This window comes from Pezoporus wallicus, unplaced genomic scaffold (assembly GCF_028554395.1).
Source record: "Pezoporus wallicus isolate ANWC-B61680 ecotype Strahan unplaced genomic scaffold, APGP_CSIRO_Pwel_v1 contig_741, whole genome shotgun sequence".
Classification (NCBI taxonomy): domain Eukaryota; kingdom Metazoa; phylum Chordata; class Aves; order Psittaciformes; family Psittacidae; genus Pezoporus; species Pezoporus wallicus.
In genome coordinates, this window is record NW_026635244.1 from 18,327 (window position 1) to 35,830 (window position 17,504).

Genomic DNA, 17,504 nt, shown 5'->3' on the forward strand with positions numbered 1-17,504 from the left:
AGCCCAGCCAGTAATCTAGAACCATGCAGCCGTTCGCTCACCCCCCCCCCCCCCATTCCTCCCCCCAGTCCCAGAGAGATGAGGAGGAAAATTGAAAGAATGTAACTCCCACGGGCTGAGATAAGAACAGTCCAGTAACTAAGGTATAACACAAACCACTACTGCTACCACCAATAATAATTGATTGATGGCTTGGATACGCGAACAAAGATTTGGGCAGGGCTTTACCCACAATTACTACAAGCGTGATGAGGACTGAAAGGGAAATGTGGGATAGGCAAATCCAGTTGTAATGTCTTGACACAGGCTAGTTTTACCCGACTGATGATGTTTTGTTGCAATAATAATCCTGCTCAGTAGGAGAGGAACCACATGTTCAGACCCCTGGTGCATGTGCTCGGCCGAAGAGCCACTGGCATGAGGGTACCATCTGTGGGCTTATGACTGAATGCCTCTAAGTCAGAATCCCGCCTGTACGTAGCGACCAATAATAATAATGATAAGGGAAATAACAAGGGAAGAGAATACAACAGCACACCACCTGCCAACAGATACCCAGCCCGACCCAAGGAGCCAGGTAACTGCCCCCCAGTTTATATAATGGGCATGACGTGCTGTGGTATGGAATACCTTTTTGGCTAGTTTGGGTCAGGTGTCCTGTCTCTGCTTCCTCCCAGCTTCCCCTCCTCCCTGGCAGAGCATGAGACTCAGAAAGTCCTTGGTCAGAGTAAACATTATTGAGCAGCAACTAAAATCATCAGTGTTATCAGCGCTGTTCCCAGAAGGAGAAAAATGACTGCTACTGCTGAACCCAGGACAAATAACTTCAGTGGTATCCACCTACAACCATGAGGCCTTTCACTATATAGCTATGCTTTAAAAAAAAATTAAAAAATACTTGAAGTAAATTCTAAAATATTACAGGTTCTAAAGTCAGATATACACAAGATAGAAAACAATGTTTTGTAGCAATCATATACTATTCATCTTTTAACTGTTAACTGGATATTCTCATGGTTTCACTCTACTACTAAGCTAATTTCTGAAGTCGTTACCCAAAACTGAAACTGGGTTAGAAACTTAGAATTTGATCCATAGGCAAATTAAATCAGAAAGCAAAAAACTGCAAGGGTCACGTGTAATCAACAGCAAAATGCATACTCATGAAATCAAGGACAAGGTAGGCACAGACGTAATGAACAGAAGAGTAAAAGATGTGTGGATGCTGCACAGCTGGAACGAAGTCCGTAAATAAACTTTGAAAACAAAACACAAGCAAACAGCTGCAAATAAGATTACAACCACAGCTCTGGCATTACAACTTCAGAAGCCTTGTGCTCTTCACAGTCACAACTACCGTATTCCCATTGCATAATGTGTCTGCTGTTCCCAAATTATACATATCGATCTCACACCCACAGGATGCAGTATTCCCTCCTAGAGGGCAACATGCCATGCTACGCAGCTACTTGAAGCAAACGGGAACCACTGCAACTTTGTTCAGTACCAGTTAGCATTATTCTTACAAAGTGCATCTAAAACTGTACTAAAACTGTGGTTTTGGAAGGAAGACTGCCATGCTGGTCAAGAAAGCTTTAAACTAGATGTGCTGGGGGAGGGGGGCATCATTCCATCCCAGCACTCCCAGTTGCCAGCACCTATAATAAATGCTCAGAGCAATGTAGAGATATTTCAGCAGCTCCAACCAATGAGCTGGCTTCATTCGGAGCTTGGCACAGATGCCTGTATATAAAAGCCAGTAGTATGAGGAACAAACAAGAGGAATTAGAGATGTGTGCACGTCTACAGGGATATAATATAATAGGCATCACAGAAACATGGTGGGATGGCTCCTATGACTGGAGAGCCCCTTCTGAGAGGAACAGAGGGCCTGATATGCAGAGTTGACCCTCATCATAGGGAAGTGTGTAGTCTGCCTGGAGCCCGGATCAGGGATATCACTAGGGCGCTCCCCAACCTGGTGCACCCAACAGACTACTACCCGCTGCTGGTCTTCCAGACAGGTGAGGGGGAAGCTGCTTCCCGCAGTCTGAGGGGGATGAAGAAAGACTACAGGACCCTGGGGTGGATGGTGAAAGAGTCTGGGGCTCAAGTGATCTTCTCCTCTCTCCTTCCATCTTCCACTGATGATGTGGGAAGGAATGGGAAGATTCAGTTCATAAACAACTGGCTTCGAGACTGGTGCTACAGGCAGGGCTTTGGATTCTTTGATAACAGCTGGTTTTATAGGGCACCATTCCGGACAATGACAAGTGGGAAAGGTTTATGTCACAGAGGCAAAAGGATGCTGGGGCACAAATTAGCAGGGCTCATTTGGAGAGCTTTAAACTAGATTCGAAGGGGGATGGGGTTGTAGCTGGACTTGCCCCAGTGGGGCAGCACTCCAGAATTGATGAAGACTGGGAGGCCTCCTATAATCCTATGGTGAAATTGGTGTGCTCAGCTCTCTCCCTGGAATGTCTGTACACCAATGCGCGCAGCATGGGAAATAAGCAGGAGGAGTTGGAAACCTGTGTTAAGTCAGGAGACTATGATCTGGTGGCAATTACAGAGACGTGGTGGGACAGCTCACATGACTGGAATATAGTCATGGAGGGCTATGTCCTTTTCAGGAAAGACAGGCCAGCCAGGAGGGGTGGTGGGGTTGCTCTTTATGTACGGGAGCAACTACAATGCACCGAGTTCTGTCCAGGGACAGATGACAAGCGAGTTGAGAGTCTGTGGGTGAGAATTAAGGGGCAGGCTGGCAGGGGCAATACTGTTGTGGGTGTCTGTTACAGACCACCAGATCAGGGTGAGGAAGTTGACGAGGCCTTCTACAGGCAGCTGAGAGGGGCCTCACAGTCACAGGCTGTGGTCGTCGTGGGGGATTTTAACTTCCCTGATGTTTGGTGGAAGGACCACTCAGCAACCCAGCCACAGTCCAGGAGGTTCCTCCAGTGTATGGATGATAACTTCCTCCTGCAAATGGTGGATGAGCCGACCAGGAGAGGAGCGCTGCTAGATCTCATCCTCACTAACAAGGAGGGTCTAGTCGAAGCAGTAAGGGTTGAGGGCTGCCTTGGTTGCAGCAACCACGAGATGGTGGAATTCAGGATCTTGTGTGGTAGGACCAGTAGAATAGCAAGTAGAATTGCAACCCTGGACTTTAGCAGGGCAAACTTTGGCCTTTTCAAGCAATTGCTAGGGGAAATCCCATGGGCAAGGCTGTTTGAAGGTAAAGGGGCTCAAGATAGTTGGTTGGCATTCAAGGATTGCTTTTTCTGAGCTCAAGATCGGAGCATCCCGACACAGTCAAGGAAGAGGGCCAGGAGACCTGCGTGGCTAAATAGGGAATTGCTGGGTATGCTCAAGTGGAAGAGAAGAGTTTACAGGTCATGGAAGGAGGGGCTGGCCACTTGGGAGGAATATAAGGCTGCTGCTAGAGGATATAGGAAGGCAGCTAGGATGACTAAGGCCTCCTTAGAATTAAACCTGGCGAGAAGGGTCAAGGACAGCAGAAAGAGCTTTTTCAAATACATGGCAGATAAAACTAACACCAGAGGCAATGTAGGCCCACTGATGAACGGGATGGGTGCCCTGGTGACAGAAGATACAGAGATGGCAGAGTTACTGAATGCCTTCTTTGTCTCTGTCTACTCTGCTGCAGGCAGTCCTGAAGAGCCCTGTACCCCTGAGACCTTAGATGAAGTCAGGTCAACGGAGCGGTTTGCCTTAGTCGATGAGGGCCCAAGCCTCATGGTTGATATTCAAGGATCACCTGCTACAAGCTCAGGAGTGTTGCATCCCAACTAGAAGGAAGTGCAGCAGGAGGGCAAGGAAACCTCCTTGGATGGATAAGGAGCTGTTGAGGAAACTTTGAAGGAAAAAAGAGGCTTAAAAAAGGTGGAAGCAAGGACAGGAGGCAAGGGAAGAATACAGGAATGTTCACTGGGAAGCTAGGGACCAGGTTAGAAAAGCTAAGGCCCAGTTAGAATTAAACTTGGCGAGGGATGTTAAGGATAACAGGAAGGAATTCTATAGGTATGTAGCGAATAAAAGACAGACAAGGGAAAACATAGACCCTCTCTGGAAGCTATCAGGAGAACTGACTACACAGGATTCAAAGAAGGCTGAGGTTCTTAATGACTTATTTGCCTCGGTCTAAATTGGCAAATACTCTGACCACACCACCCAAGTCTTGGAAAGCAGATGCAGGGACTCTGAGAATGAAGACCTTAGGCCCACTGCAGGAGACTACCTGGGTCGAGAGCATCTTAAGAACTTGAAAAAGCACAAGTACATGGGACCTGATGAAATCCATCCGCAGGTTCTGAAGGAGCTGGCAAATGAAGTTGCTAAGCCACTGTCCATCATATTTGAAAGATCATGGCAGTCAGGTGAAGTTCCCTATGACTGGAAAAAGGGAAATATAACCCCCATTTTCAAGAAGGGGAAAATGGATGACCCGGGGAATTACAGACCAGTCTCACCTCTGTGCCTGGCAAAATCTTGGAGCAGATTCTCCTGGAAGGCATGCTAAGGCACATGAAAAACAAGGTGCTTGGTGACAGCCAGCATGGCTTCACCGAGGGGAAATCCTGCCTGACCAATTTGGTGGTCTTCTATGACGGGGATACGGAACTGATGGACAGGGGTAGAGCAGTTGAGGTCACCTACCTGGACTTGTGCAAAGTGTTTGACACTATCCCACATGACATCCTTGTCTATAAATAAGAGAGATATCAATTTGATAGGTGGACCACTTTGCAGATAACTCACTGGCTGGATGGCTGCATGCAAAGAGTTGTGGTCAATGGCTCAATGTCCGGCTGGAAACCAGTAACAAGTGGTGTCCCTCAGGTATCGGTGCTGGGTTCGGTATTGTTCAACATCTTTGTCAGTGACATGGACAGGGGGATTGAGTGCACCCTCAGCAAGTTTGCTGATGACACCAAGCTGTGTGGTTCAGTTGATACCCTGGAGGGAAGGAATGACATACAAACGGACCCTGACATGCTTGTCAGGTGGGCTGATGCCAACCTTATGAAGTTTAACCATGACAAGTACAAGGTCCTACACCTGGGTCTGAACAACCCCAGGCACAGCTACAGATTGGGCAGAGATGAGATTCAGAGAAGACCTGTAGAGTAGAAGGACTTGGGGGTGTTGGTTGATGAGAAACTGAACATGAGCAGGCAGTATGCGCTTGCAGCTCAGAAAGCCAACCGTATCCTGTGCTGCATCCAAAAGAGCATGACCAGCAGGTCAAAGGAGGTGATCCTGCCCCTCTACTCTGCTCTTGTGAGACCTCACCTGGAGTATTGTGTGCAGTTCTGGTGTCCTCAACATAAAAAGGACATGGAGCTGTTGGAACAAGTCCAGAGGAGGGCCACGAGGATGATCAGGGGACTGGAGCACCTCCCGTATGAAGACAGGCTTTGAAAGGTGGGGCTCTTCAGCCTGGAGAAGAGAAGGCTGTGTGGAGACCTCATAGCAGCCTTCTAATTTCTGAAGTTGGCCTATAAGGATGCTGGAGAGGGACTCTTCATTAGGGACTGTACTGATAGGTCAAGGGGTAATGGGTTAAACAGGGGAAGTTTAGATTGGAAGAAGTTCTTGACTGTAAGGGTGGTGAGGCACTGGAATGGGTTGCCCAGGGAGGTTGTGAATGCTCCATCCCTGGCAGTGTTCAAGGCCAGGTTTGACGAGGCCTTGGGTGACATGGTTTAGTGTGAGGTGTCCCTGCTCATGGCAGGAGGGTTGGAACTAGATGATCTTAAGGTCCTTTCCAACTGTAACTATATATGATTCTATGATTCTATGATTTAGCTGAATAATGAATGGCCACATCTCTGACTTCCAAGGATGCTTTGGAGAAAGGAAAAGAGAAACAGTATTCCAACTCTAATGATTCTATGATTCTATTTTCAAATGATATGTAAAAATCAGCAGGAGCCAGGGCTTCCGTAAGGAAGAGGCGAAAACTACAAAGAAGAAAAGAGTAATGAGGGAATATGACCTGTGATGTAGTCTGGAGAAAAAAAAAACACCAACAAACAAACAACCCAAAAGAAACAGGGCCATTTTGAAGTTACAAGATTGCATTCTGTATATCGTAAAATACTGTAAGTTTAAAAGCCATAATAAACCTGTGGATGTGTAAGTATTAGCAATAGCTACCTTGCAGAAAGAGAAACGGGATAAAAAAGATTAAGGATTCAGCTTCAACTACGGACAATAAAGGAAAATGTACTAAGCACAAAAATTGAACAAATGAACATAAATTTACTTGGTCAAGTCAAGCAGTGAGCAAATAGTGACACTGAGGGGAAAGAATAAAGTAGCTACCATGCTTAAAACAGGAAAGAAATATAGGTGGTAAGTGAAAATGAGGGGGGGGGGGAAGTGGAATTTGACTGCATTTTGATGCACAGGAAACATGTACAAGTATCTTTTAATAAGTAAGGAGATGGAATAGCCTATAGGGGAAGGGTGGGAAAGGAGAGGGAAAGGGAGGAGAGACTGCATTGGTATGGGAAAACAAGGAGAATGCTACCACTTTTACAATAATTTATTTGATAAATTTTTAGAGAATAGTGAAGAAAAGCAGCCATACCTTAACTGGCCAGAAGCCAGGCCAAAAAGGAGATGTGTGTGACCGGTGGATAGAATTACTGCCTGGTATTACAGTAATCATCTGCAATTCCATTTTTTTTCCTCTGTGAAGCAAGCAGCTTCTACAGTTCGGAGTCAAGTTCTGTTTCACCTGTTTAATATTTCCATGTGAATGCCCTAAAATATTAACCACTAACACCATAAAAGGTACAATAGTATTTAACCATTTATGGTTACATAAACAACGGCAATGTTTTCTTTGCTATCAAATACATTCAAAAAATGTCCTTTAATAATTACTGTACAAGAACTTCAACATATGGAGAAGTGCTGAAAGAGAAGAAAACTAGAGAAATAAAGGGGCACAGATCAAAATCATCACCTTAAATTCCATATAGAAACCAATCATCAACAAGCACGTACTCTCTCAAAGGAACAAATGCACCTGAACTCAGAGCAATATTTTACAGTAACTTAAATTCCAGTTTCTATACAGTTTTAAGATACCTTTCAACACAGACATAACCTTCAGAACAAGAAGTGATTAAGGAATGAACGTTAGCAATTTGTTTCTGAAACAGAATGTGTAACCTCTGGCAGCAAACAAGGAACATAGTAAAAACTGATGAATCAAAGTTACTTGACTGTGCATTAAAATAATTCAAACTGTTCTAACCCTCTTGCCTATTTTCCTAACAGCAAACACAATATTATTATGTCCTTAACTCAGCATGAAAAGTGTAGACAATCAACAAGGTACTAGCAAGCTATTCTGGGATATGATTAAATTAGTTCATATTTCTCACAGCCTAAAAACACACACAATGAGTGTACCCCATCTAATGCTATCTATTCATATGCTGAACCAATGCTGAATCCCAAATGATCTGTTCATAAGAACCAATTTACTAACCCAGACTGATCTAGAAGATTCAGAAGTAGATGTTTTAGTATGCTGAGGTTATGAGAGACATAACTTGAGCCTTCAGAAAAGGGGAAATCTTATTGCTGTTTGCAACCACCTCATGGGAAGATGCAGAGAAGATAGAGCCAGACTCTCTCAGAGGTGCAGACCAGAAGGATGTGACACAATGGGCACAAGTTGGAATATAGGAAATTTCAGTTTAATGTAAGGAAAAGAAAATTTACCACAAGGGTGGGCAAGCACTGGAACAGGTTGCCCAGAGAAGTTGTGTAATCTCATATTGAAGATGTTCAAAACATGGCTGGTCAAGGTGCTGGGCAACATGCTAACCTGTAAGGAGGAGGTTTGACCAGACACCTCCAGAAGTCCTTTCCAGCCTTTTACCACTACATCCATAACCATATTATCAATGATCTTATAAAAGTGCTGAGTCAGATCAACATATGATCATACACAGTGTTGAGACAGCAACAGGATCAACAGTGATCAACAGTGGTGAGACAGCAAGTACCGTCATATACTTCTTCCTTTCATTCTTCTTAATTTACCAATCAAAAGGTGAAGAATCATCTCCTAGACTGCTACACTTCGGAGCTCTTCAAGGAACACACTGAAGCAAGTTCCTTTTCTAACTTTCTGAATGCTTCAAACTGCCCACTGCTAAAGTTAACTTTATTTGCACATCTGGTAAAGGTTGTTTATACAAGGCTGTTTCCACAAATCAAGCAGACTTACAAAGATTTAAAAAGGGCATTTAAAAAGGGTATTTAATAGTCACGTTACTGATAACCAGAAAAACAAAGAGGTGACAGCTGAAATACTCATTTTTCTTAAGGCCCTTCTTGAAAAAGGATTCAATAACCATATGACAACAAAGTAACAGTGCTTTCTGGTCAGAGTTTCAAGCCAAAAGGTGATGATCACACTATGACAAGTGTGAATCTTCTACCATATGTGCTATTACAACAAAAAGAACACAGACCACTAATTAACAGCACAAATGACGAACAAATTCAGGCTAAGAAAGAATTCAGCCAAAGCACAGAAAATGTATAAAAGCAGAAAGACTGATAACTTCTGTTCTCTTTCTTTTATGCAAACAGGAGATACCAACTGAAAATGAAAGCTACTACCTACAAACCACTGAAAATAAAAATTCTTTAGGACAAATACATTAGAACTCACTAATAAAGTTTTTGAGGAGAAGTCTTTTGCAAGCCTTCAAGAATCTAGATGCTCCTTTACCAATGCAGATGCATGGGGCCCCAACGATATGTTTCCCCTTACTTAACAAGGGCTGCAATATCAGGCTAACTCAACAAATCACACCCTGAAAAAAAAAACACTTGATCAAAAAACTTAAGCACATCAAATACAGCAAAAAACCCAAAAGGATAGGAAATAGAAGCTTTTTTTTTTGTCACACTATTGCAGCCAGTATTTGCTGTTTTAGTGTGAGACAATCAGGTTTACTTGACTGTGTGGATCAGATGGCCTGGCTCATAAGTCCCACAGTAGTATGTGACTGTAGTAGACACGAGTGCAAGGTGTACCCTGATGCCGTCAAGCTGTCAAGAGGTAGAACCCATTTCTATTTCTGGAGTGACAGGAGAATCCCAAGAGTTGACTGTACTGGAAGCTGAAAATAGCCTACCTGCGAAGGAGTGGCAAAGCATCCCATCATGACTGATCCAGAGGCTCCAGGCATCGTTGGCATAGACTATCTCAGGAAAGGGCACTTCAAAGATGCCCAATCTCATCTAATCTCAAGCTAAGCAGGGTCAGGCTCAGATCTTGTCTAAAGTTAAACTACTATCTAAGAGGACCACCAAGAGATCTTCCCTAAGGCTGGACAGACATGAGTGGCAGGGTGCATGGGATCGTATGGGCAAGTCCCTAGGCCAATGGGCCCCTCCAGTGCTTTGGAACTTCACCCCTGAACCAGCTCAAAATTCAGAAAAAACAGTAAAACCCTTAGACAAGGTGTGCTGCCATCCTGGCAATACCAGAGAGGAACAACTCACCAGTGTCCTGGGGCTTGGCCTACAGAGCCCTGCTCAACACTATCCAGTACCCTCAAGTGAAAAAAGATGTCCCTGGATCTGATGAACCCACAGAACCAGATGAAATCGAAAGTACACAATCCATGTGACGTAAATTTACATGCAGCGTGCCATCATCATATGCCAACTCATTGGCAACACTGACCTGGAGTGAGGCAGTGGCACAAACAGTTGATAAAGTGAATCGTCAACTCCAAGAGTTCGAAGACAATCTCACCCCTTCCATCATTTCAGCTGTGGAAAAACTCCTGTCCCAGAAGTTCAAGCAGTTGAGAGACGATCTATCCAGCTCCACACATGTACAGACCCGCATCTCAGCTATTATCAGAAAGTACCCAATTGCCAGAAGGAGAAGATATAGGAGGTACACACAACAGGTCACCCTATGGTTTTACCAGCGGGATCATGGAGAAGACATGAGAAAGTGGGATGGAAAACCTACCTCATTTCTGGAGGAATGGGTGCCTGGATTGAATTGGTCACTGGGGATCTTCCCAAGAAAGTTGCTGTGCCAGTCTCTGGTGAGCACTTTCCCAGATGGAGTGGAAGAGCTGATTTCACTACAACTCCTATGAATAGGAATGCTAATTTCTTTCTACAAGAAGTAAATGGAGAATCTTATGACTGCTATTAGAGGAGCCCTGCCTCCAGCCAGGTGGAGGAGAGGGACAATTGCGTTTATTGGACTGTGTGGATCAGATGGCCTGGCACATCACTCCCACAGGACTATAAGGCTCTAGTAGACACCAATGCACAGTGTACCCTGATGCCATCAAGCTGTCAAGAGGTAAAACCCATTTCTATTTGTGGAGTGACAGGAGGATCCCAAGTTAATTGTACTGGAGGCTGAAATCAGCCTAATTTGGAATGAGTGGCAAAAGCATCCCATCATGACTGGTCCAGAGGCTCCATACATCCTTGGCATACTGTATCAGGAGAGAGGACTTCAAAGACCCAAAAGGATACTGGAGAAAATGAAACAGCTGTCCACCCTGCCTGGTCTCTCAGAGGATCCTTCCGTTGTGGGGTTGCTGAAGGTCAAAGAACAACTAATAATAAACACAGGCTTTCTTAGGTGTCGTGGGGTTCTGGAAAATGCACACCCCAAATTACAGTCTAACTGTAAGCCTTCTGTAAGAAGAACGATTTCAAATGTGGCCCTGAAGCAACAAGCCTTGGAACAAATTAAACGAGAGAGTTCATGGAGTAAGCCCTCAGGCCAGACCAAACCCAGCAAGATGTGAGCCATGTGCTTTAAACAGCAGCCAGGGAGATGGGTCCTACATGGAGCCTCTGGCAGAAAGCTCCAGGGGAGACTCAAAGTCAACCCCCCATCTTTTGGAGTTGGGGATACAGAGGATCCAAGGCCAACTATACGCCAACTGAAAAGAGACAGTGGAAGCCTATGAAGGGGTTCGAGCTGCTACAGAAGTGATTGGCACTGAAGCACAGCACCTCCTGGCACCCTGGTTGCCTGGGCTGGGCTGGGTGTTCAAAGGCACTGTCTCCTCTACACATCATGCAACTGATGCTACATGGAGTGGGCTGCACTAATTACACAATGAGATCGAATAGGAAATCCCTGTCATCCAGGAATTCTAGGAGTTATCATGGACTGGCCAGAGGCCAAAGATTTTGGAATGTCACCAGAGGAGGAGCTGATGCCTGCTGAAGAGTCCCCACCATAAAATGAGCTGCCAGAAAGTGAGAAGCAATATGTCTTGTTTACTGATGGATCCTGTCGTATTGTAGCAATGCATCGGAGATTTAGGGGACTCCATGTAGCTGCGGTCCAAGTTTCAGAAACTTATGAAGGAGAGGGTGAATTGAGTCAGTTTTCAGAGGTGAAAGCCATCCAGCTGTCCTTGGACAATGCTAAACAAGAAAAAAGGCCAGTACTTTACACTGACTCATGGATGCTGGCAAATGCCCAATGGCCCATGATACCTCAGGACATCAGGACAGAGATGCAACATATAGATGGGCTCATGATCGAGGGGTGGACTTAACAATGGACACTATTGTCCAGGTTATTCATGAATGTGAAACATGTGCTGCAATTAAGCAAGCCAAGCAGTTAAAGCTTCTCTGGTAGGGAGGACGATGGCTGAAGTACAAATATGGGGAGGCCTGGCAGATTAACTATATCACATTCCCACCAACCTGCCAAGGCAAGCGCCATGTGCTTACCATGGTGGAAGCAACCACCGGATGGCTGGAAACATAGGCTGTGCCCCACGTCACTGCTCAGAACACTATCCTGGGCCTTAAGAAACAAGTCTTGTGGCGTCATGGCACCCCAGAAAGAACTGAGTCAGGCAATGGGACTCACTTCCAGAATAACCTCATAGACACCTGGGTCAAAGAGCATGGCATTGAGTGGGTATATCACATCCCCTATCATGCACCAGCCTCTGGGAAAATCGAACAGTACAATGGGCTGTTCAAAACTACACTGAGAGCAATGGGTGGTGGGACTTTAAAACATTGGGATACGCATTTACCAAAAGCCACCTGTTTGGTCAACACTAGGGGATCTGCCAACAGGGTTGACCCAGCCCAATGTACTTCTATGTACAGTAGAGGGGGATAAAGTTCCTGTGGTGAACATAAATAATCTTCTGGGGAAGACAGTCTGGGTTATTCCTGCTTCAGGTAAAGTCAAACCCACTTGTATGATTCCTTTTGCTCAGTGACCTGGACATACTTGGTGGGTAATGTGGAAAGATGGGAAAGTCTTTTGTGGACCTCAAGGGGATTTGATTTTAGAGGAAAACAGCCAATGAACTCAATTATATGCTGTTGCCTGCTATATAACACTTCTATATGTGACATCATGATCATCACTAGAGAACAGTCATGGGAAAAGCCAGCAGCAGCAGCAGGATTCTCCTAGAACTGTCCTCAGGCCACCATCAACTGACCCTGAGTTCCTTCCAATCATTACCCCAACAAAGAGTGAACTTTGATGAAATCAAACAAGCTCAGCAGTGACCAGATGAGTTCAGTAGTGTCATCAGCAGGCAACAATCCAACACTACACACAGCCTCTCCTGCCCCGTGAATTAAGGAGTGATATCTGTCTCTATGTGTGTTTGCATATATGTGTGTGTATATATATATGTATCAAGAGACAAAAAGCCAAAAAGCGATGGTATATTGTAAAATGTGGGATATGAGCATGACATGTATGGTATGGAATAAGGGGTGGATACTGACCTGGGTTCAGCTGTAACAGTTATTTTCCTCCTTCTTAGTAGCTGGTGCAGTGCTGTGTTTCAGCTTTAGTCTGAGAACAACGCTTAGTTGTTTGCAAGTAATGCTTACTCTAATCAAGGACTTTTCAGTCTTTCACACTCTGCCAGTGAGGAGGGGCACAAGAAGACAGGAGGAAGCAGAGACCGGACACCTGACCCAAACTAGCTATAGGGGTTTTCCATACCACACCACATCATGCCCAGTATATAAACTAGAGGGAGTTACCCAGAAGGGCAGATCACTGCTTGGGTCGGGCTGGGTATCAGTCAGCAGGTGGTGAGCAGTTGTATTATGCATCACTTGTGTTTATTGGGTATTTTTTCCCTTCCCTTTTAGTTTTATATTCTCTTGCCTTGTTACTTCCATTATTATTATTAGTAGCAGTAGTTTTATATTATACTTTAGTTATTGGACTGTTCTCGTCTTAACCCATGGGATTTATATTCTTTCGATTCTCCTCCCCAGAGTGGGTGGGGGGAAAAGGGGGGAGTGAGTGAGCAGCTGTGTAGTTCTGAGTTACCAGCTGGGCTTAAACCATGACACACAGGTATGTCAAAATTACAGAGCAACTCTTGATATTGCTAATCTCTACTGAGGTTAACATCATAATTGCTTGCTTTGAGTAAGCACCAACATGTGAGAGAGACAGACACCAAAATTCTCTCCCCCAAAAATTTGGCTTTATCCCATTCAGAAAATATTCCACAAAAACTATAATCATAATAAGAATTCTTGCAGACTTACTAAGACATTTTTATTATACGTCAGTGTTTGTCGAAAGGTGGGGTGCTAGCTGGCTAGTAGGCAGAGGAGTGTTTCAAGTGGGTTGCAGAACACTGGAAAAAGCTGTGCTACCTGGAAGTAGGTTAGTCCCAAGACTGTTGCATGAGATAAGGCTACACTTATTGGCCATGAACATTTATACTTTTAAGAGACCTGTCAGCAGCTGTCAGAAATTTGCCTTCCCCAGGAAATGAAGTAATTTTTACACTTGCTGCCTGTAATTGCAACCATTTCCTGCTCCCTATCTTGAAGAACCAAAGTTATTACCAAAGTCAATTCAGTCTTACATAGATAAGACATGAACACAAACTAACATAGATAAATCAAAAACAAGCCATAGAAAACCTGAGGAACACTATTCTAATTAATGCAACAGTCCAGAAGGAATGGGGAGAACCCACCTTAGGAAAAGAAAGACTGCAAGTGGCTGAACAGAAAGCAGCCAAGTTAAGGTGCAAAATATCCAAATGTCTGTGTGTATTACTCAATGAGTAACTGGCTGTAAAGTTGCCTTATTGATAGTGCCTTTGAAATTAAGGAGTCTAAGTGCATAATTCTCCAGTATACACAGCAATGATATTTCAGTAAATAACAAAGTATGGCACTTTTTCCAAACAAAACATGCTGGTACAGTACAACTATTCTTCTACAAGATTTTCTAAATATATGTAGAAGAGTTTAAAATAAGAACTAATTTTTATACAGATGAATCTGAGCAAAACAGCATATCTAATGATATACTAAAAATTATACCCTTGTCTAAATATTGAAAAGCTTTCTGTTCTACATTTGTAATTAACTCACATTCCACTGTGCTCATAACAATCATTGTATTCCAGTCAAAAAGGCCAAGAGTGTAGTTTCTTAAATTTAAGCTATGTCAATAATGTTGCCTAAACTAATGGTTGAACATACATGTTAACTGCCATAAAATGAGGTACTACTATATGTCACAGAATATGTGTCCTGGGTTCAGCAGTAGCAGACATTTTCTCCTTCTTAGTAGCTGGGGCAGTGCTGTGTTTTTGACTTTAGTGTGGGAACAGTGCTGATAACACACCGATGCTTTTAGTTGTTGCTAAGTAATTCTTACCCCAATCAAGGACTTTTTCAGTCTCATGCTCTGCCAGGGAGAAAAGGCACAGGAAGCTGGGAGGAAGCAGAGACAGGACACCTGACCCAAACTAGCCAAAGGGGTCTTCCATACCACAGCACATCATGCCCAGTATATAAACTGGGGGGAGTTACCCAGAAAGCACAGATCGCTGCTTGGGTCAGGCTGAGTATTGGTCAGCAGGTGGTGAGTATTCTCTCCCTTTGTTATTTCCCTTACCTTTATTATTACTGATGGTAGTAGTAGTAGTTTTGTATTATACCTTAGTTATGGGACTGTTCTTATCTCAACCCATGGGAGATACATTCTTTCAGTTCTCCTCCCCATCCCTCCAGGAGCAAGGGAAGGAAGAAGTGGGGGGAGTGAGCAAGCAGCTGCATGGTTCTGAGTTACCAGCTGGGCTTAAGCCACGACAATATGACACAAACAAAAAAGTATTTTCCCAAACAAGCTGCAATAACATTGAAAACTGCTATTCAGTTTAAGAAATTCTTTTATACTACAGTACCTACCAGTTGAGAACTCTGATTGGATTGTACCAACTTAACCTGAGGAGGCTGCACTGTATTTGATACAGAGACTGTGCAAATGTTGTTTGATTGCCTTATTCCTATTGTCTGTTTGGTGACAACAGAGGAAATGCTTCCAGAGGCAGACTGAGGTATAACTTGTGATATCCTAGTTTGTTGAAGTGACTGCTGAGATGGCTGTCCTTGCAAAACTGAATGTTGACTATTCAGTAAAGATTGTCTCAATGCAGGTAGACTTTTCTAAAAACAGAAGAAAGTTTATGTAATAACAAAATTTAGCAGGTTGACAAAAAAACACTTTTAAATTTGCTGTAAACATAATTAAAAGAATGCAGCTTGCTTTCCCATTTTTCTATCAGCCTATTCAATAAAAAGAAATAAGATTGAACATATTTTGTAAGAGGCAAGAATCCATTTATTTTTTAATAAGCTTTCAATTTGGATTTAGCAACCCTGTAGATTTTGATGTGGCCTAACTCCACCATAGCCATAAAATAGAACACTCCCCTCCTCAAAACTATCTAGAGCTTGTAGCTTAGGTCTTTGGAAGGGTAACAACTGAAAATAGAAAAGGCAGAACCATAGAACAGCTCTATTCCCATTGCATGCTGGAAGTAGTAAGCTGCACCAATTTACTTCTGACATGCCTCCAGTACCTAGAACAAGATGATTCAACTGCTGGTGCCTTACAGCAATAGCTGTTTACTGCATTTTTACTGATCTAATGTATTCTGACTGGATTAGAAAAAATGTACTATTGTATGTTTCATGTTCAGACTAGTTCAACAAAAAAACAGTTCTAAAAGGCTATACTGTACCTTCACAAACTTTTTACTATTTTAAGTGGTAGTAGAGTTCTTTCGAATTGCTCTCCCCAGGCAGCTGTAGAATGCAAGTGCATTTAAGCCAAGCTACAGTTCTTTCTAAACTTCTAATATTTATTTAAAAACTTAATGCCTGTTGCCAAGAAAGGACTTGAAAGAAAGGAAACAAGTTAAAACTTATCATGATTCTGTAAGTGACTGCAGCATAAGAGCAGGAAAAGGCACAAATAAGGGTTAATGATAACATGAAAAAACAGAAGCAGGGGGAGAGAGTTCTGAAGAAAAGCTGCAGGGAGAGAAGAGAGGACATCTGCCCCAAATTGAGAAGTTTTGGACTAGAAGAAAAATGCTTTTAGAATTACAGTTGTGGTTTTGTTGGGGCATAATAAAACACACTCTGTATGTTTGCATATAATCTTGCATACGGATGCTATTGTAGCTTATGTACAAGAACCAATTAAAAGTTAAATTTACCCCCACATATACTAATTTAGGACCCAACAATAAATCCATCTGGTATTACATCAGAATTTCTATATTAGATTAGTTCCAGATTACAAGCAGGATCAGCTAATCAATTATTTTAAACATATTTTTAAAAGTATATTCTAAAACTTAATGCATTGACATTTGCATTGAAATACATTTATATAAGCAATATTCGCATTACCTTAAGGAAAGGTACGAGATACGGCTGAGGAGATGACCTGAGTTCTGATTGAAGGCGGCCTGTAAATTCTTCTGGATCAATCTTTGCATCCTTCAGGGGGAAGAAGAAAAAGCATCAACAACTCAGATGAGTTGTTTTGTTGGTTTTTTTTCTAGATAATGTATATGTATATATCTCTAGCTAAATAGGCTACCATATCAAGAAAAACTTTCAAAGCTGAAGTCCCTCAACTCCTCTGTATCTATAAAATCCTTCTGTCAAGAGCTAATATGTACATGTAAGAAGCCCCTCAGAATTCAGGGAGTTCCCTCAGGCATGCACAATTCAAGACACAATGAGATCCCACACACACTTAAGTCTTTTTTCAGGATTCCATTCTCATGCTAACATTTACATAGTGCTTTCTTTTTAAAAAATTAAAAAATTGATTAAAAAAAAGGCTGTTGAAGTAAGCTTACAATCCATTATAAAATTCAACAGACCTTGTAATACAAAAATTATCTTTACTTAATTCCAAAACCAATTTTGAAGGTTCAGTTTAACTTAGTAGAATATGTGTATACATATACATAAAGCTATATATGTAAAGCATATGCATATATAAAAGTATACATATAAGTATATATAATTTACACCTGCATAAATGTATGCATATATATCACAGTATCACAGTATGCTAGAGATTGGAAGGGACCTCGAAAGATCATCTAGTCCAATCC

The 17,504-nt window shown here is 42.8% G+C and overlaps 1 protein-coding gene across 1 annotated transcript in view; it reads right to left on the bottom strand.

Moving 5' to 3' along the window:
• Positions 1-17,504, bottom strand: part of LOC130601371 (transcription initiation factor TFIID subunit 4-like) — a 76,561-nt gene that overhangs the window by 18,101 nt on the left and 40,956 nt on the right. The window contains exons 6-7 of the mRNA XM_057413408.1: positions 16,786-16,875; positions 15,274-15,531 (exon numbers count right to left, since the gene is read on the bottom strand). Of these exons, the coding sequence (XP_057269391.1) occupies positions 15,274-15,531; positions 16,786-16,875 (348 nt within the window). The remainder of the gene's footprint in view (positions 1-15,273; positions 15,532-16,785; positions 16,876-17,504) is intronic.